We start from the raw sequence: 21,459 nt of genomic DNA, 5'->3' as shown, positions 1-21,459 counted from the left end.
ATTTCATAGAAATTGTACAGTCTTTATAAAACAAGTCGAAACCTGTTTACATTGGAATAACCTCCACTCTTTTTGCTGGGGTTTATTCCTAAGGAAGCTTGTAAAGGGTAAAAGACTGAGGTCTAAAACCAGTGGCTGAATTAAGCAAAGTAGTCATTGAATCAATTTGTTGAAAGTAGGGTTGCCAGAGTAGAAAGTAAGAGAGGGCACCTATGCCTTTAATGGTTGGATAAAAGAGGGAATTTTAACAGGTATGGGATGTAGTGCAACCAGCATCAAGCATGAGTTGCTGAAATTCTGTCTTCTGCACTATAATTAAGAATCTAGGAACCCTTCACACTTTTCAGTCTGGCAACCTGTACAGTCAAAGTGCTTAGGCAAATATTGAGCAGTTGGCTCTAACTGGAGCCAGGAATTCAATTTTGGTCATAGGCCAGACTCACCAAACACTGTTGAACTGCAACACTCAGCTTGCCTCACCATTGGTTGTGCTGGCCAAGGCTGCTGGGATTTCCAGTTTAACCACATCTGGAGGGCTACACAATTCCCACTCCTTCTTTAGGCTTTTTAAATCATGGGATGGTGACATCAGGCACTCACCTCACTTAGTTTAAAAAAACAACAAGTCTTGTTGCAATTAATTAATAATTTTCCACCTTTCCATTTTTTTTCCCCAAAGTGGAACTCAAGGCAGTACATGATATAAAGCAAAACAGAATACAGCTAAAATCAATCATATTAAAACAGTTTAATAATTAAGCTATCCTATTAAAAGCAGGAATAAATCAAAATACTTTAATATTACTAAAATCAGTGTTTCATAGGCTGTCTGATAAGGGGGGGTTGCCATGGCTCCCCCCCCCCCCCCAGTGTGGCAGGGGCTGGTCAAAAAGAGTGGCATCTTCTTTTAACAACCACCACCACCATCCTTCAGCATCAACAGGGCCAAAAACCTGCTTATATATTCTTTTGCCTCCTGGAAAAATAACCGAAAGGGACTAACAACTTGTATGGGATTATGTGAGACTACATTCCGGTCATCAAATGCATTATGTTTTATCCATGTGTGTATGTTGTTTATGTATCTATTCATTACCTTAACCTACCCATAACTGTCCCAATTTAGCCAGGCTTGATTAATCTGTTGTTTTCCCACTTTCAGCTGCTTTTCAAATGTCCCAGTTTCTCTCTCCTCCTCCTACTTTTCCCCTTTGTCCTCAGTTTACTTCAGTTGCTGCAAACTGAGTTCAAAATGCAAAAGTACATTGCATTTACTTGACTTGTCAGGAAGGAGAGGAGGGAGCAGAACTTTGTCCTTCCCAGTAGACTCAGACAAAAGCAAACTGCTGCAATCTCTCCCGACTTGTGTGTTCTTCCTCCTTAATAACTCTTGTCATCTTGATCACAGTTTGATGTTTGCTTGGCCTCATGCATCCCAATTTTCATGTGTCGAATATTGAATGGTATGCACCAGAGCTTAGAAAAGTTGCTTTTTCCAGTGACCATGCTGACTGGAAAATTGTGAGAATACAAAAAAAGAGCTTTTCCAAGTTCTAGGCCTGGGATTTTACATAGGTCACAGGAAAATTAAACCAATATCTCAGTATGTGTTAATGCAATTTTCCTAACCAAAAATGCCGGTAAAAATGTACATCAGGCCAGAATTGGTCACTTACAAATATAGTTAATCTGTGGCATAAAGCAGATAAGGGCCAACCGTTTAGTAATGAACCATTTTTCATTTGACTTGAGTATGCTTGCCAATATATTTAAAAGACTTCCTTTTCCCCTTTCTATCAGGACATGCTAAAATTTATAAACAGCATCTCCATGACTTGGGTTTGCTGAGCCAAGAAGCAAGTGCTGATAGTGGAAAGACAGACCAACATCATAGAATCATAGAGTTGGAAGTTCAAGGCTCATCTAATTCTACCTCTCCCCATTACAGGAAACAAACAGCTAAAGCTTCCCTGATAGATGGCTATCGAACTTTTGTTTGGAACCTTTCAATGAAGCAGCACTGGTATTTGAAGATGGGTATCAGATAATGTCTTAGTCTTTCTATTTCTGGACTAAGCGTACCCGGTGCTCTCAAGCATACTGGCTTTCTTTTGATATGAGCCTGCTTGAGTTTTAAGATCCTTGGCAGAAGGCTTTCTCTTGGCCCAGCTACTATCACAGTAGTGATGACACATGGAAGAGAAACTTCTTAGTGGCTCTTCCCAGCTGTGGAAGTCCTTCCCAGGGGAAGCCAGGTTGGCCCTCTTTCTACTTTCTTTCCACCAGCAGGCAAAAGCCATTTTATTTATCTAGGCCTTTGACTGCTAACTATTCATTGCAGAGGGTCTTGTAATTGGGGTGTGCCTCATTTTTATCATTAGTACTATGTTTTAACTACTTTTTAAATGGTTTCATATAGCTGTTTTTGATATTTAATTGTTTAACTTTGCATCACCCATTGCTTAAACTGTATTTCATTTCAACTTATATTGTGAACTGCCTGTGGTCACATAGTGGCAGAACAGTGAAATATAAAATCAATCAATCATAAACCACTGCACACAGGGCTTATCTTAAAGAACATTTGCCTTCTTTTCACCATCCTTTGAACATCATCCAGCTCAAAGATACTATCGGCCATCCTTATCCATGGATTTTTTTATCCACGGATTCAAGCATCCACAATTTGAAAATAAGTACAAAGTATAAATTCCAAAAAGCAAACTTTAATTTTGCCATTTGGGATACCGTTTTGGTATGCTGTTATTTGTAATGTGTGCATCCATGGATTTTGTTGTCCATGGGGTTTCCTGGAACTAAACACCAGTTGATCATAGAATCATAGAGTCGGAAGAGATCGCAAGGGCCATCCAGTCTAATCCCCTGCCATGCAGGAAATCCAAATCAAAGCATCCCCGAGGTCCCACTATATCTTTCTTCAACTGAGGTACTGAGTCACTAGTAACTCAGTTCCTGTATATCAAGCTTTGATTGTGAGTTCCTGCATGGTAGGAGGTTGGACTGGATGGCCCTTGTGGTCGCATTCAACTCTGTGATTCTATTCTGTGATTCTGACTGACATACTGCAAAGCCTGCTATTCTGCCTATTGTCTTCTCATTTTCAAAGCATTCTAGGATTTACCATGGAATTACCGAAGGAGAGGTTGTATTACAGATGAATGTAAGAGGCCCGGGAGAAATAACCACCCCTTTGGAGCTCCTCTTGAATAACAATACAGGTTGCATTTCTAGAATTGGATTTCACATACTGTACATTGCAATCTCTTGCATTGCTTTTATAGGTAAAACTCTACTTAACACAGTAGGCTTTACTTCTGAATAAAGCACACATTTTACTAAATGTCTAACTCTTCAGAGATTCAAGTTACCGGTAGTTAATTATGGCTAATGTCTTTGTTTCTTTTCCTGTTTAAGTATACAGTAGTTTTTACCCACAAACCTGCAAAGAAAGCAAACAAAAAAGCAAAGCTGAAACAAACTGTCCATAAGTTGCAATTAACTCTAATAAGGTAAATAAGACCAACTTGTGTGGTCTTTTCTTGAATGTAATGGGGTCCCCTCCAGGAAACTTGCTAAATGCCTTTTTCTTAGAAATTCCACCTTCTTGGCTAATTATACATTTTGGAACACTTCCTATAGGGATGGGATATGCTTTCTTAAACAAATCCTTACCCCGTGTCTGTTTTGCAGCTGTAGCAGAAATGTTGAGACAGGGAAAACAGAATGAGAGCAATTTAAAATTCCTTCTGTTGCAATCTGAAGCCCTTACTGGGTTATTCCACTGGAGTCAACCAAGCCTTCCAAAGTTTCAGATTTGTGTGTTAAACATTTTCAGCCTTATCTCTCTCTCTTTTTGATTTGACGCTTAGAAGAGCTTCAAATTACTGTAGCAGGGCATTCCTGATAGTTGAGTATGTGGGCACACATTTGTGTGGGGGGTTGGCAAATGATGAAGAGAAATGATTCTTTCCTACTGCTAGAGGATGGATGGAATTGCATTTCCATAGACAGTAAACTCTGGAAACAGGATGAAGGAAGTCAACTCAAGTCATCAGTATTTAAGTATGTCACATTTGATTTTAATTGCCTTTGAATACTTTTTACTAAAAAAGCTTCCTCCTCTAGGTCTTCCACTGCTGACCACAAGCAATCTTGTTAGTGTCTCCTCTTTCTCCCCTTCCTCCTATTGCATCCCACTTGCTTGCAAGCAGCTGGTTCTTCTCTTTTAATAAGCATATTTGCTTCCATGATGAAATCTGAGGATATTACTAGAGGAGTCTTAAACAAGCTATTCCGGCCTTGAAACTTAAACATGAAGAGGAAGCCTTTTTATTCTCGGGAAAATATTTGTATAGTGCCTTCCCACGTGCATCATTCAGCATTTTAGTTTGCAATCCCATACCCATTTACTTGGGAGAAAGCCCTATTAATTTCAATGGAACTTGTATCTGCAGTTTTATATATATGCAGGGACGGGCAGCCCCAGCATGTCCAGGCAGCAATTTTTGACTTCTGAGGTACTCTGGAAGCCTCACAGATTACCAAAATGACCTCCTTCCCCCCCAAACCCACCTCAGTCTAAACAGAAAAGGGGGTGGCATCCACATGTGGGTTGGAGAACAGTGTTTTTTAGTTCATGGAGTGGGGTCACCAAACCATTTAGATTAATTGCCATTCTTCTGGAGGCTTCCGGAACAGACAACTGATCCTCTCATCCTTTCTCTTTTTTGACAACAGAAATGGTGGTCTGAGAAATCTGTAGGGGATGACTAGGAATGGGAAAGGTAGCTATGAAGGAACTAGACAGTATCTTAAAGAGTAAGGATATACAGGTGAACATTAAAATTAGAATCATCTAAGCCATAATATTCTCCATCCCCATGTATGGGTGCGAGAGCTGAACATAGAATAAGCTGAGTTGAAATGTGTTGGAGAAGAATGCTGAAGATATCATGGACAGCCAGAAAAGACGGACAAATGGGTCCTTGGCAGGTAAACTGGTATCAAAACACTATCATTTTATAGTGCAAAAGTGGCCCCAGTGCCCAGGGGCCAAATGGGTACACTGGTTAGCAGGGCAATGGGGGAAGATCAGATGGAAGCAGTGGTGCTACTTGTGCTCAGCACTCAGGCTCAAATAGCACCACACTACTCATTTTGTCTTTTATTTCATCCCATGAAGTAGACCAAATCTACAAAAATGTATGCTACAACTTCTTACTTTCAATTAGTCTCAAAGGTTCTATAAGATCCCTTTGCATACTGCTATTCTAGACTAACATGGCTATGTCTCTGAATTCCATCCCAGGAGATAGTATGGAAAGGTAGGGCATGTACTAGGGAAGTAAAGAAATGGCTGTTGACTTGGAGGCAATGTCCCTGCCTCTTGAAAGGTTTCTACATTAGTGGCCACCAATGCAATTATGCCAACTGATCCAACTGAATCCCAGTATAATATATGCATGAATTTTGCTGTTTCTTCTGCTTCCCTCTGCAGGAATATCAAAAAGCAAATTAAAGCACTATGTTCTAGCAATCCCAGTCAGCACCAGTGCAGATGGAAGTTATATCTCCAATATTGTTTCTGCAAGCCATTCAAGGAGATCCACAAGGGATGTCTCTCCAAGCCCCAAGCAACTGTACTTTAATGTGTCTGCTTTTGGAAAGGAATTCCACCTCAGACTCAGGCCTAACACACATTTAATAGCTCCTGGAGCAGTGGTGGAGTGGTATGAAGATACTGTCAAAATGAAAAATGGAACTGATGGTCAGACAGAGACTATCACAGACAGGATATGGAAAAAGGAATTGCTGCAAACCAACTGTGCATATGTTGGAGACCTTGTAGATATACCAGGAGCTTCTGTCGCTGTTAGCAACTGTGATGGCCTGGTAAGATATGTTTTCTTTCAGCTTCGCTTTTTGATACACATTCATTGACCACTGGGTTATTTGCCTGAAAACTTCAGAATGTGTCAAGAACATACAATGGTTTTGTCTAGAACAGAAAAGAATTTCAAGAATATGATATTTTCTTCTGGGTAAGGCTGTTTTTAAATGTTGTTGTGTTTTTTTTTGTTTTGTTTGATTTTTTGCTATGTGAACTTAGAATGAGAGATAATCAGAGAATCTTTCCCTTGTAGTAAAATTTAGAGGAACACTAGAAGAGGTGGGGACAGGGGGTTGGAATTGGGGCCTCTGGTGACCTGGATTAGGTCTGAGGGCTGGAGACCCTGACAACAGTGGTGGCTGTTGGACTCCATGTCAGTGAGGTAGTAAATCCACTCTAGGTCCACGTTTTAAAAGAGCCATCTAAAATGCTGAACTGCATACCACAAAAAGTTTCAAATTGTTCATTTAAAGTGTGGTCTGAAATCTAGAGTGGCTTTACTGACATGGAGGCTGTCAAATGCCTCTGTCTCATCCCCTTCCCCAAATATAGGCCAATGATGGGGACCTATATTTTAAGTTAATTCCATCAGAATACATATTCAGAAGTGGCTAATGTTGCCAATTCCAGAAGTTTTTCAGAAGAAACTTGCTGGTTCATATTCTGCATTCTGACTTCATCCCTCACCTGTAACTAGGTGTTTGTAGTGAGGAAAGAGACAGCAAATGCGATTAAGCAAGATTTGGCTTAAGGTATGCAGTCAGTAGAACAGACTGCAAGGAGATGTGTGGTGGGGGTGGGAAGAGAAGGCATATGTGGTTGATAAGCTGGATGTCTGTGTGAGATCTTGTATTTAAGACAGAAGACTTGGGCATCCTTAAAGAAGTGCTGGCAAATAGCAGAGCATTTGAAGTGTGACAAAAATGAGGAATCCCTCGTATATAAGTGTGTGCATGAAAGGTAGCTCTTCTTTCAGGAGAAAACACCCATTGGTTCTATGCCCAAATAGTACAACATTCAGAATCTTTTACAGAGCAGAAGCCCACAAATTGGTGCAAAGTCTTCTCTGCCTGAAAGGAATGTGTGTCTCCTTGCCTGTGCCTTGAGGGCTTTGGGCAGCAGGAGACATCCCACACTGGACTTTTTTTGGACACCACTACAGTGGCACCATGGAAAGCTGTCTCTTTTCAATTTATGTGTTTTTTTTTCACAGCCAGGCACTGGCCAATTTTTTTTTGTTGTTGTCTACTTTTCTGTTCAGTCTTCTGCTTCCCCACCGTTAGTAACATTTCCCCCTCCAGCATTGTCCTGCATTGGCCTTTAAAGCAGGAGTAAGGCAAAGTGCAGCCCTCCAGATGTTGCTGAACTGCAGCTCCCATCAGCCTAGCCAGTGTTGGAAGTTGAATTCAGAAACATAGCTGTGTTAATCTGTAATATCAGTATGCAAAGGGATTTTATAGCACTTTTATTTTATTTCATTTCAAAGGTTTATAGCCCATCTTTCTCCCACAATGGGATTCATTCATTTGTTAATATGTCAGTTAGCAAAGCCTCTGACAAAGTAGCTCCTTTTTACAAAGTCATTACAAGAGCACAACCCACCCCCTCTTTTCTTGTTTTCTGTCTTGCTGGACCATTTTTATTATTTATTTATTTATTTATTTGCAGCATTGGCATTGAGAGGATGGTGAAGGAGGGCTAGAGAAAGATAGACTTTTATTGGTGGGTTGCAGCAGAGTGTCTACAGTAAATAATGTGATAAAACATGACCAGGAAAGAATGAGATTCAATTCTAGGCGATTCTACTGTAGCTGTGTGTGCTTATGCACAACAGGCAAGGTAAACAGTTGCTTCCAGAATCACATACTGAGTATGTGTGAAGAGCAAAACAGAAAAGGGGAAAGCCAGATTGCCCTGCCATGTTGGAAAAGTATAGTGCTGTGAATGTCACCACTAAAATAAAAATCATAATAAAAGGGGAAGCTGTTAAAAGATTAAAAGTGATTTCAAGATGCATTTTGGAAGCTTTCAGATGATCTCTAGAAGACTCAAAATATTTTTGTTTACTTATGCAAAGTGTACTTGACTTGGTTGCAGTGGTGTCACTAGAGGGGCGTGGGGGATGTGGACTGCACCAGGTGACATCCCATGAAATGTTTCACCTGGTAGTGTGATATACCTGGATGGGATGGCATGAGTACTGGGCGAGCAGAAAGTGTTCTTTCCCACTTGCCCAGCAGCTGCACAGGACCCTCCATAGTGGCTGCTACTGTGGGGATGATGTCTTCAAGATCATTCCCAAAAGCTTTTTGGCAGGGTGGATATTTGCTGAGGCAGCACCTACAGTGTAGAATTAATGCAGTTTGACTGCCATGGCTCAGTGTTATGCAATTCTGAGACTTATCGTCTTATGAACTATTTGGCCTTCTCTGATAGAGAGCTCTGGTGCCACAGCAAACTACAAATCCCAGGATTCCACAGGATGGAGCCATAATAGTTAAAGTGATGCCAAACCGCATTAATTCTGCAATGTGGCAGCAACCTTATTCTACCCTTTCAGTGTTGGTATTATTCATTGTTTGAACATATATTTAAAGTTAAAATATAAGTTATTGGAAAAAAGCTTAAGAGAAATTAAATAATTTTTGTTTTAAAAAAATACACTGGGGGCTGAAGAGTGACCCTGGAGCTAGTGGGGAGGGGGGTATGTGGAGCCCACTGACTGTGCTTTCCCCATTCCTGTTCCAGGCTTTCAGTCTTAATGTTGTGTGTGTGTCGCTCTTGGATTTTGTATCTCCAGAATGACAGCTGCAGACACTGAACAAGATTGCTAATTCCTTGACTGTTCAGGTCAGCCTTGGTTATCTCAGCAACCTTAAGTGAACCCACCTGGTCTGCAAAGACCAGTCTCTTTTTCCATAGGTGTGGGTTGCTGAATGTCAATTGCAATTCCTCACTCCAGGCTCACCCACAAGATTCCAGACCTTGTGTTGCAACCAGCAGAATGCTTTGCAAGACCCAGGGTTTGCTCACTTGTTGATTTATGCAAGCTTTTTAAAACCCAATGCCAATCCTGTCACCAGAGGTTATACATATGCATTCTGTACTTAAGCAATACCTTGGTATGAGAAAGTAGACTCTTGGCAGCAAATAAACATTTGGGAAACTCATAATGTAAGAAGTCAGTCCTGTCCTAAAGAAGACATAAAACAGAGGGTGGATGAGGTTATGTGAGAGAAAATAAGGGTCAAACTGCAGGCAGGAACAGCGATTCCAAAGGATCCAAGAAAGTGGAATGAGACAAATACTCCGAAACAATGAAAACATAGATAATAAGTTACTTCTATATGTTTATATCTGTCATAGGCATGAGCACTGAGAGAACCTTTCAGGATCCATTTGTAGTAGTAGTATCAACATCACAAAAGAATTATCCAGAGCATAGCAAAGCTATTTCTTGGATTATAACACTCAAAACACGCCTGCCAACATGACTATTAAACTTCTTTTGTTTAACAACACAAGAATTGTTATGCTGGACCAGATCCTGAAGCAGGGGATGAAGACAATAACTAGCCACTGTCATTTCATGCCACTCCTATTAGTCAGAGTTACACTGACTTCACACATTGAATTTTGGCTTAGTTATCAGGTAAAGCCCTGACAGATAACTACATCTTCCCTGAGAACCAAAGAAGACTCTTGAAGCTGGATCAAAGGAAAGAGAATATGATAGCATTTACTGATCTCTAACAAATTGGAGCGGGAGGGGGAAATTGTTAGAAGCCAGTGGTTTGTTAGACTCATTGGTCTCTTTCCAGACATAATTGAACACAACCCAAGACAGTAGCTGGAGACTCACTTTCCCACTTGCCTTTGTAATGATAGATGGCATCCGACAGCCCATTTTCACTGAAGAACATGAAATGGGGAACACATCACCTGTCTTGCATCCAAATAGACAGTGATGTACTGCACCAGGAGCAGCTCTTTTGCAAAGCTTGTTGTTGTTATGTTCCTCCAAATTATTTTTTGACTTATGGCAAGCCTAAGGTAAATCTATCATAGGGTTTCTTTGAATGTTTCTTTAGGGGGGGGGGGTTGCCATTGCCACTGCCACCCTCTGAGGCTGAGAGTGTGTGACTTGTTCAAGATCACTCACTGAATTTTTGTGCTTGAGTGGAGAGTTGAACCCTGATTTCCAGAGTTATAGTCCAACATTCAAACCACTAATCCATGATGACTCTCTAGAGGATCTTAATTGTTCATCCAGCACTAACCCATCTCGGAGTACTTTGCACCACCACAGGCATAACACACAGCAATATATTGTTGCTGGGATAACTTGTTTTACTACAGCAACTTTGATGGTTGTAATAAAGATCACAGAGAATTGGGAAGCCTAAGTGGGGTGGCAGATGCTCTCATTGCCCACATGAATAAGTCAAGGGCTGGTGTCCTGGTGGTTTGATACGGCAAAGACTCCAAATAGTTGACTTTACATTTTCCACTTTCTGTTTCAGCAAGTGATTTGTTATCCACACAATTCTTCAGCCCGCATGAATCACGTGGAAAGAGACTTCTTTTCTTGTCTATCCCTTATTCTATTGTGTGCCATTGTCTTCTAGCTGGTGGTCAGATTCTCATTTGATTGCAAATATGACTTTAGAGAGCAAAAGAGGGAGATGAATGGGGACAGGGGCATGAGCCTAATCTTGCTCTCTTTCCTTCAGTTGCTGTATTCAAGGGGATTTTTTTTACCAAACCAGTTTTGACAAATGTTTGTGTAATCATTTGATCAACATTGTGTTTATTTTTGTTTTAACTTGTCAAATGTAAACACAGATTTAGTGTTTTCAGTAAACCACTTAGATTTAGAGAACCCAGGAGTGTTGGATAGTCACATCTGATAGCTGGTTATGTGTATCTGGCTCCATTTGCTGGATATGTTTTTTAATTGTGCTTCAAGAAGCACTTGGAAAATAGCACCTTCCAGCATGTGATGAAATCAAGATAACATTCACAATATTTGCACGAAACACACTACAGGCCAGTATCCACTGGGTTTCCCTTCAGTACCACTTGTCAAAGGGGAAGTGTAAATAGGCTTCAACACAGCCTAAGCTTCAGCCATAAACTTCCCTGCCATGGCAGGTCACATATCAGTCTAAACATCTCTCCACATCACTCCTCTGATTCTGTGCTTCAGTCAGTTTGGAGGCTTTGTGGTTTTGTCCCATGTAAACTTTTCTTTCTGGGCACAAACCTGCTTCCTTTCAAGCTAAATGGGGAGTTCTCCCTGATCATTTCAGTGCTGTCTCTTGTTCTTGGCCTTCACTGACCTTCCTTTTCTTTCTTGCCATGCCTGCTTCTTCCTACGCTTGGAAGAGATCCCTGAGTCTCCATGCCAAATCCACCTCTCTTTTCTTCTCTTCTTAAAAAGCTCCTCTCTCTTTTTAATTTTCTTCTAAACCACTCTTTTAAGAGGCAGCCTGAATCTGGCCTTTTCTTTCATGTCACACAGATACTGCACTCCACTTAGGAGAGAACCATTTTATAAGGAAACTGATTTGCTTTAACATTTCACGGGACTGGAAAATTTTTAGCCAGCACTTGCCCAGTTGGATGGTGACAATTTCACTTAAGATTTCAATGAAATAAAAATTCTTAATGAGAATACCTAAAATCCACTGTCCTCTACAGCCTCCCCTAATCGGGTGACACCAAAGGTGGGGATTCCACTGCATGGCAATTCAACTGAGTTTGCCATCATGCTCTGAGTATTGAACAAGCCTGTAATTATCCAGAAAACCAGAGATTGAATCCCTACTCAGCTGTGGAAACCTACTGTACATCCTTAGTAGCAATAGCAAGTACATTTCTATACCGCTTATCAGTGCACTTAAACACTTCCTAAGTGGTTTACAAAGTTAAGCTAATTGCCTCCAACAATCTGGATACTCATTTTAACAACCTCCTCGGAAGGATGCAAGCCTGAGCGGAGCTTCCGTCCTTTTTGCTAGTATTGAACTCACAACCTTATGGTTTGTGAGTGAGTGGCTGCAGTATAGGCATTTAACCACTGCAACACCAGTCAAGTCATATTCTTCAGCCTAAGAGAAAGGCAATTCCAAACCTCCTTGAAATACATTTTATCAAGAAGTGCATGGTAAAATGCACTTTTCACTACTGTGCCCATCCTCCATGCCCTTTTCCAGGCTACTCCATTGCAACCCCTTCCTTCCTGGGTGTCCATCCCCTGCCCCATTAGATTTTCATAAATTCATGTTCTGCTGTCATTGGTGTATTTCAAGGGGGCCCCTGTTATGTTTTTCCCCAAAATACTGTTTGGGTGTGTTTCCATAAATCTTAAAAGAATTCCTTGCTGGTACCTTCCTATACCATTTTGGTTATATGAAAATCCCTTCACAGATGTAGGATAATATAGAACAGTGATAGAACACGTGTGCCAGAGGTGGCACTCAGAGCCCTCTCTGTGGGCACACACTCTGTCATCCCACCACAGAGTTCGTTACTAGAAAGCCAGAGGGATGTGGCACTTGGTGATAAATAAGTGGGTTTTGGGTTGCAGTTTGGGCACTCAGTCTGTAAAAGGCTCGCCATCACTGATATAGAATGTAACAGCAACGAGGCTCATCTTATTTGAACTATGTGCTATTGTGCTGTCTAAAATAAATTGCATACGTATTTTCCCCTCTGTTATACAGTTCATCTATTTTTTTATTTATTTTTGGAGGAAGTGTGATTCATCAGCCCACAGTCAACCTTCATCAATAACAGCTTTTCCAAAGGGGGTACATTTCTGTCTTTTTCCTCTTCCAGGACTTGTTTGGTCATAGGAAAAACTGAATTGCCACACAAATTAGAATGGCCTGGAACTTCATTTCTAGACAATAAGCCAAATAGGAATAGCTGTACAGCATAGCACTTTTGGTGGATGCATACAGCAAATTGCATTCAAGATACTTCTGCAGGTCAAGGCAAATTCATTAGGAAGAACTGAAACAGCATTGAGACTGTGTGCAAACTTTCACATTTGACTAGAAATAATATTTGCTTAAATGTGTAGCTACAGTTTAAGATTACTGTGATTCTCCCCCTTTCCTTGTAGGCTTCAGAAGAGTTACCTTTGCATGTAAATACCAAGCCCACCTTTGCTTTACATTTGTGTGATAATTGTTACTTAATAGTCACTTTTATACGTTTTTAATTGTATTGTGCTTTTTGACTGTAAGGCTTTTTGACTCCCAAATTTGGGGGGAAAGTGTGATACAAATTATATTCCTCCTTGTTCAATGTGTATGCTGAAAATATAATATAGAGATCAGATTTAGACTCAGAAGAAGGAGGAGTGAAAATAGGAGGAAGGAATACCAACAATCTAAGATATGTGGATGACACTATCAACTCTCTGGAAGCCAAAATGATCAAACTGAGGCTGTTGTACTTTAGCCACATCATGAGAAGGCATGACTCATTAGAAAATACAATAATGCTAGGGAAGGTGGGGAGTAGCAGAAAGAGGAAGCCTGCACACTAGATGGATGGACTCAATTAGGAAAGTCACGTGTCCGTATTTACAAGACCTAAGCAGAGTTGGGGGACTTGGAGATGTCTCAGCCATGGGGTTGCCATGAGTTGGGGATGGCTCGAGGGCAGTTAACAACAAACAACAAAATGGAATAGAGCTGGGGTGCCAAACCTGAAAGGAGGTAAGGGCTGAAATTAAGATTGGTAAAGTTGTTCGGGCCGCCAATAGTTTCAGGTGAAATGTAGGACATTTAAGGAAAGTGGCTGACATAACCCAATAAAAGCTGGAAGCATATAAATGTAAATCCATACTTCTTAGCGATGCTCAAAATAGAGGACATTGTGGAATCCCTCCCCCTGGACAGGAAGGCTGAGATGGGGGACATGTCCAGGAAAAGGAGGGAAAGTCTGGTCACCCAAAAAAGGGGCAAAGCGTCCCCTCCCTCCCTCCCTCCCTCCCTTCTGTCCCTGCTTCCTTCTTTCTTACCTCCCCCCCTCCCTCCTTTCTTCCCTTGCTTCTTTCTTTCATCCCTTCTTCATTTCTTCCTTTCCCTGCTTCCTTCCTTCTTTCCTCCCTCCTTTCTTTTTTCTTTCTCTTCTCCCTCCCTCCTCCCTTCATTCTTTTCTTCATTTCCTTGCTTTTTCCTCTCCCTGCTTCCTTTCTTCCTTTTCCTGCTTCCTTCTACCCTCCCTCCCTTTTCTTTTATTTCTTTTCCTCCCTCCCTCCCTCCTTTCTTTCTTTGCTTTTCTTTCCTCCCTTTCTCCTTTCTTCCTTTTCTCCCTCCCTTTTCTTTCTTTTTGGCCCCGGGCCTCCAGAAATCCTTTACCGTTCCACATCTGGCTCCTGGGTCACATCTTATGCACCCCTGGAATAGAGCCATGTGAGAATTCTCAGTCACCTTTGTATATTTCTTTATGGATTTATCTAATCTAAACTTATCGAACCAAACACAGAAATGAATGCAATATGAGACTGGAAATCTCTGCATTGCCTGGCTGGCATTACATTCCAGGGTCTGAAATGTGTTTGACAGCATACAAACATTTAAAAGATGTTCACAAGGAGATTTTAGTCAATGGAGGCATGTATCTGTCAATGCATCCATTTGAAAAATGATCACAAAATTATGGATTTTAGATTTTTTTTTTAAAAAAAAATAGAAATTATGGATTTTCATTTTTTTAAAAAAAAGGTTCTGTGCTGGGGGAATGTAGAGGTTTGTAGAAGCACATTTGATGGCTCTGCCTGTACCTAACTAGGAAGCTAAAGGTGGGAGAAGGTCCAGATTTCCTTTCCCTGCAGAGAGGATCCCAGGGGTGATGGTAGAATCAATATTTTCCAAGTCTATTTCTACTTGCATTCCAAGGCAGACTATTCACATCCACTTCCCACATAATTAGGAAGTGATGAACTTTGTATTACAAGTGTCAAATTCATAGATTCAAGGAAAGTACAGTACTAAGCATTTCAAGGAATGCAGCTCTGTCTTTGCTATCATACAAAGCTAAAACTAAGCCAAAGCTAAGGTTTAACACAAACATAACATGAAACCACAAATGGCTTTCCCCATTTACGTTTTTCAAACAAATTTAAATCTCTACAAATTGCATTCTATAATAGCTAAAACATATTGTTTAACCTTCCTTAGTAGTTCCTTTTTCAGTTTTAAGCATAATTTTAAGCATTATACATTACTTCTCTATCATAATTTCTTTACCACTGACTATTTCATTAGAGTGTATATGATTGAAATATTTCTAACAAAATTATTTATTGTTCCTTTCACACTGACCATGTAATGGCCTAAGTCTGAAATCCCTTCACAGGCTACCCAACCCTTTTCACAAGCTCCCTTCTCTTACTTACCAGCTGTTCCTGATTTTCCCCATCACATTGAATCAAAGAATCCTAGAATTGGAAGGGTCCCTGTAAGCACCAGGTCCATATTCTACTCAGTGCAGGATCTCCAGCTAGAACATCCCCAGCAGGGAGCTGTCCAGCCTCTATCTGAAGATGTCTGTAGAAGGAAATTATTTGATTCCAGCACCCATTTTTTCTATGCTTGAGTTTTTCATACTCTGTTGTCTTTAGCTGAAAATGTTCTAAAACAATGGGCATGCTTGTTGTAGGTCATTGTGACTCATTTTTAAAATGTTTTTAATACACCATCTTTAAAAAAGCTATGTCAGCATACACATACATGAATAACTACGGTAGGTACAAGTTGCCAGGACAATTCTGTCTGTGGAGAGAGAGCTTTGCCAAAAGGTAACAAGGCCTCAATTATGAGAAACAAGTTGTATTAAATATTGCAGTCGTCCATCTGAATCTTGGAGGATAGCCCTGGCTGTGGATTAGGAAAATGAGTGTTGCAACAACTGATGGCTTTTTAAAAACAACATGCTCGGCATCAACTCATACCTGTCTTGGCTCTTCTGAGCAGGATGGGGTTTTTGCTTCTCTTGGCCTTGCAGAGTAACCAGCAACCTCACATGCTGTGATATTAAGCTGGGACCTGGCTTGCCCTGGCTTGTGTATGCTTACATGAGCCCTTCATAAAAAGCTGAGAACTGCAGTTCTCTGGAGTTAAGTTTCCTTGAATGTAGTGGGCCTTTATATTCCTCAGTCTGTTTCCCTTTCCTGCAACATTTACTTTTTGTTTATTATAGTGGCTTTATTTTTCCATAAGTTCCATCTTCACCACCATCTTATCCTGAATACTGTACATTCAGTTTTGTTGAATTCTGGAAGCTAAGTTGAGTCAGGCTTGGTTAGTATCTGGATGGGGGACTGTTAATAAGTACTAGTGGTCTCCAGATAAAGCTAGAAAATAATATTTCCTAAAACCCTGAAGAGTGATTTTCAGGGTTGACAATGGTGGGCTGGATGGTCCAAAGTAGGAAGTTTATGTTCCTACTTTCCCCAACCCTGGCTGTGTCTTATATATCCCATTATACCTATTTGAAATAGAAGGCGGGACAGTGTGACATCTCATTGTGTTCAATCCTCACAGGCTGTGGGAGAAAGTAATTTCTATAAAATGTAATTATTGCTCTATCCCGCTCAACAGCTCTTCTAGTTTTCAGACTGGGGTCTTTCCAGCCACACAAGGAGATTCCAAGGACTGTACCTGGGATCTCAGACATGCAAACCCTGTGTTCTGTTGTGTTGTTCTCTATGTGTTGTTCTCTAGCTGGACAACTCTTATCAGTAGAGGGCTTTGAGAACTTTGTTGTGATACTTAGGTCTTCTCTTCCTTACTTAAGATTAACTTTGGGCCCAAACAGGCAGGCCAAAATAAGGTCCCCCACTATGCAAGCAGGGAGTAATTTGTTTTATTTCTCATTCTGCATTCTGCTTCAAGTCACATTGAAGATATGCTGTTTAAATGATGCATGTGTCCTAAGAGTCCAGAAGCTGCGCCAAAGCTGAGATCCAGTCCTTAGGACATGGTTTTTGAAGACTTTCCTGCAGTGAGAAGAATATTTCTGAAATTACTCATTGGCATCTTTGAGAAGAAATTTAGTGAAGAATTACATTCCTTGGGTGAAATTGTCATCACCTCCTGATTGTGGGCTTCTTAAAAGTACTTCATTGGACTAAGCAGATCTTTGGTCTGATCCAGCATAGTTCTTCTTACATCCTTATATTCATTGTTGTTTGAATTTTCTTTGAAGGTCCCACACTATGCAAGCAGAGAGTAATTTGCTTTATTACTCATTCTGCATTTTACTGTTAATTTGTTTAGTTTAAATGTGTGAGATATATTGGTTTTTAGAAGACTGGGAATCATATTAACTAACATTTAAATAGACTTTAATAAAGCTCATTATATAAAAGTTTTGTACACACACACAAACATCGTAAATAAAATGTTAAGAGAAACCATTTGGGAAGGGTACATTATAATCTATTTCCACCAGTGCATGCAGTGCCAAGATGGACTGGGATTATGTATTTATGTGTTATTTTATACTCCATTAGATCAGTATTGGTCTATATAGGCCAGTCATGTTTGCACTTGGCATGTCAGAGGCTTTTCCAGATCTCCAGCAGAAGTCTTTTACTGTCTGATATCGTAAGTGCAATATTAGAAATGGAACCTGAGACTTTTGGCATGCAAAGCATGTGCTATACCATAGCACTATACTTGGTTTTCCCTATTATCAGTGTTGGTGGTTATCCCATTGAATATAATTGTTGCACACATTTCAGTGTATTCAATATTAAGTGCACTTATCTGGGGGCCAGCAGGGAATATGGGATCATGAAAGTGCTCAGTCTTGACTTCTGAGAACTTTGGGAGAAAGGAAAAAGGGGGAAAGAGTTTATATTGTATGTCTTCTTCCTGCTAGATCTCTACAGACTGTGATACATACTTGATGTAGTTCTTTGTGTCAGAGTTTAAAAATCTACACCAAATACTAAAGTGCGAAGGGAGGAAAAGCCATTCAAAAGGTTCTTAGGATGTTTTACATTTGCTGCATGCCTTGTGGAATGCAGTTTCTCTTTTTTGTTTTCTGGGGTGGTAGGAAGGTAATAATAAAGTTAACTTCCTGAAAAGAGGATGGTGGTGGTTGGGGGGGGGTGTTAATCAAAAAAGTGAAACGAAAGACGTGGGTGTTAGTTGGATGCTCTTTAGGTATGTACTTTGGAACTGTTGTTGAATCGCACCTTCTATCCTTGGCGATACACACACACACACACACACACACTCATATATGAAAAAAAAATCCAAACCAAAACAGTACAAGCCAGGCAATTTGACAAGTAATTTTCCTTCTGGATTTCTGCTTTTGTTAGTGAAGGTGGCATCTGTTTCTTGAATTCTCTGTTATTAACATCACTGCTTTCAGTGTGCTGAAAGATGGGAGAGCTTATAAATTACAGGCAGCCCAATCTAACCAGTGTCCTGCATGGATGGTGCTCCAACTAAGAGAAGTTTTCTTCTGGCCTGACCAGGAAGAGTACCTGCAGGAACAGAAGGTCCAGCTCAGAAGGACTGACCTGTAGACATAGTACCTACATACAATCTGGAGTCACCTCTCACATGTACAATCCCACATAGCAGCCACATATAACTTGGAATCTACTTTGACCCTGCCATGTGTAGAACATATGTCAGGATCCCTGTGTATAACCCTCAGAGAAGTGTGAATGTTCACAGCACTGATCGTCCAACCAGTCGAGTAGATGTATGGACTCATAAAATTACAGAGCTAGAAGGTACATCCAAGGTCATTTAATCTATAAGTTCCTTCGCTATGTCATGTGGGGGACTGGCAGGACTTTCTTCCCAATGTGCCATGGACTTAGTATTTGTGCCCACTGACTATAAGTGTTTCTTTCTCTCTTGGAAATTTTCCATGGCTTGGCAGTCAATAGCTCACAGAATGACATTAGTCCATGGACCACCACTTTGAATAGTACTGATCTAGTCAAGCTCCTGCAGAACTAGAAAGTTATGTGGATGTGAAAGCAATCTGGTTGCAACCCCATTGATTGAGTTGATTCATTTGATCTTGCTGGATAGGCAGGTGTCTCCTTCCTCCATACACAGCCCTCCTGAAGCTGCACTCAGTGGAAAAGAGTGAATATCATAGACAAAAGGATTTCCTGCATGGCAGGGGGTTGGACTGGATGGCCCTAGTGGTCTCTTCCAACTCTACGATTCTATGAGTCTATGAAAAGGAGTGTACTGTACTTTGATCAAGGGTATATGATAGAAAGATATGTTGGCTGTCATGTAGTCCAGCACAGTGCAGGAACTATAACAACATCTCTGAGAGAGAACTATCAAGCAGCTGCTTAATTGCATTAAGAGAAAAGGTAAACTATTACCATTAGGAAGTAATGCAGGGATGGGAAACTTCAGCAGGTCTCAGGTCCAGATGTCTACTGTGGAGCTCAATGAGGGCAGCATAAACTTTCAAAAATGAAAGAAAAAAATGTATGTGCTCAGAAGTGGTTGGAAGTCCACTTTTAGTTGTTGAATTAAAAAACAACAGTGTAGGGGAGTCTTGTGGTCTATTTAAAAGGTGAATCTCTACTCCTGTGGGATGTTTTTTTTTTAAAAAAACAATCCCAGTACAATTCCAGCTTTTCACATCCTAATTGTGTTTTCACCAGAACAAACAAAAACACTTTTCCTTTGCACATAAAAAGAAGAAAAGGGAGGTGGGTGAGAGAAAAGGAACATAGCAACACCTTTAACACTAGCAGGTTTTTATTTTTGCATGAGCTTTTATGGATATAAACCATTTCTTCAGATGCAGTATAGAGTGCAGCTGAAAAAAGTTGGTTTATGTCCATAAAATCTCATGCAAACACAAAAGTCAGTTAGTCTTAAAGGTGCTGCTACGTTCCTTTCCCTCTTCCCACTCCCTTCCTTCCCATTTTATGCAGCAAGAGACTAATGAAGCTGCTAACACAGCTTCTTCTTTGAAAATGTTTCCTTTTAGTTTATTTAGTTCAACTGTTTGCTTGTTTGTATAGTTGTTTATCACTTAATTGTTTTAGTTTAAACTAGTACTTTGGCAAATAACAGAGTTTATAAAAAGCTCTGATGAAAACATAGCCCTCTTTCATTGTCAAATATATGTAAATAAGAAGGATGCTTTCTGAGCAAAAACAAAATAAAAATCTATTAGCATGGAAGGCATTTTCAGGAACTAGAGTGAATGCTCTATGTATATATGACTGGCTGAATGGAATCTAGGCAATTACATTGCAGGGACATGCTAGCAATGGAGTGCCCCCATCCACTACTCCTTGCTGTGTGCCTTCAAGTCATTTTTGACTTATGACAATTCTAAGGGGTTTTCTGGGGCTGAGAGTATGTGACTTACCCAAGGTCACCCAGTGGGTTTCCATGGCCAAACGGGGGATTGAACCATGGTTCCCAGAGCCCTGTGCTCAAATGCCCATCTGGCATATCCCTGGTTCCCAACTCCCCTAACCAGCCAGATTTTGTGTTTGCTCTGTTGTTCTTTAAGAGATTTTCCTTCTAGAAACCAGCATGTTGCTGTGTGGAATTGGCCACTTTTTAGTTGTGATTCTAATAAATCTGCAGCCATAAAAATCACCAAAAGAATTCTATTATTTCCCTTCCTGGCATATAATCCTTTTTTATTATGATAAAGTGCGATATGAGGAAGGGCTGTGCTCTTGGCCCTGTGATCTTAAAAGTCTTCAGGTGGTTTCAGTCAGTTCCTTTGTTCTTACTCTTCTTCCTCTCCCTTCCCCATGAATTGAGGAGGCAGAAGTTCTCTTGATAAGAGCCAGAAGTCCCGCTTGTAATGTGTGTGTATGTGCGTGCACAGATATGAATAATAACATATGAAACCCTGTACAGATTCATGAACATTTTCAAAGCTTAGTATTTTTTTTTTTTTACTGATTCAGAGCCATAGCCATGTTAATCTGGAATATCAGTGTGCAAAGGGATCTTGTAGCACCATTGAAACAAACTGTGTGAAAGAAGTTGTACCATAAGCTTTTATAGACTTGTACTGCATGTTGTTGTTATCTTCAAGTCATTTCTGACTCGGAGGATGGCAAACCCCCTCTGAAAAAATTTGCCAAGAAAACCCTGTGGTAGGGATGCCATAACTTGGAAACGACTTGAAATCATACAACAACAACAACAACAACAACAAAGTGGGATTTTCTTGGCAGGAATTATTCAGAGAAAGTTTGCCATTGCCTTCCCTTGAGGCTGAGAGCATGTGATTTGCCCAAGGTCACACAGCAGGTTTCTTCCCACCCCAGGGAAGAGATGTGTATGCCTCCTGCTGCTGTGTGGACTTGCTGCTTGATATGTGCATGCTCCATCTCACCTGGTGAACTGCTGGCCTCAGACTACTTCCTGCCAGGACCAGGCCCCAGGTACCCAGCCAGGAACACCTGCTCCCTTTGCAAAGGGGATAACGGCTGGGTGCCTGGTGCAGTGGGGCTGCCAGTGGTGGGCCCACCACCAAAGGGGCATGACACCAAA

The 21,459-nt window shown here is 40.7% G+C and overlaps 1 protein-coding gene across 1 annotated transcript in view; it reads left to right on the top strand.

Moving 5' to 3' along the window:
• The window catches only part of ADAMTS3 (ADAM metallopeptidase with thrombospondin type 1 motif 3), a 143,256-nt gene that overhangs the window by 8,281 nt on the left and 113,516 nt on the right, over positions 1 to 21,459 (top strand). Inside the window, exon 3 of the mRNA XM_042470322.1 lies at positions 5,519 to 5,913. Coding sequence (XP_042326256.1) covers positions 5,519 to 5,913 — 395 coding nt within the window. The remainder of the gene's footprint in view (positions 1 to 5,518; positions 5,914 to 21,459) is intronic.

This window comes from Sceloporus undulatus, chromosome 5 (assembly GCF_019175285.1).
Source record: "Sceloporus undulatus isolate JIND9_A2432 ecotype Alabama chromosome 5, SceUnd_v1.1, whole genome shotgun sequence".
NCBI lineage: Eukaryota > Metazoa > Chordata > Lepidosauria > Squamata > Phrynosomatidae > Sceloporus > Sceloporus undulatus.
The sequence above is the reverse complement of the archived record's forward strand: the minus strand, read 5'-3'. Positions and strand labels throughout refer to the sequence as shown.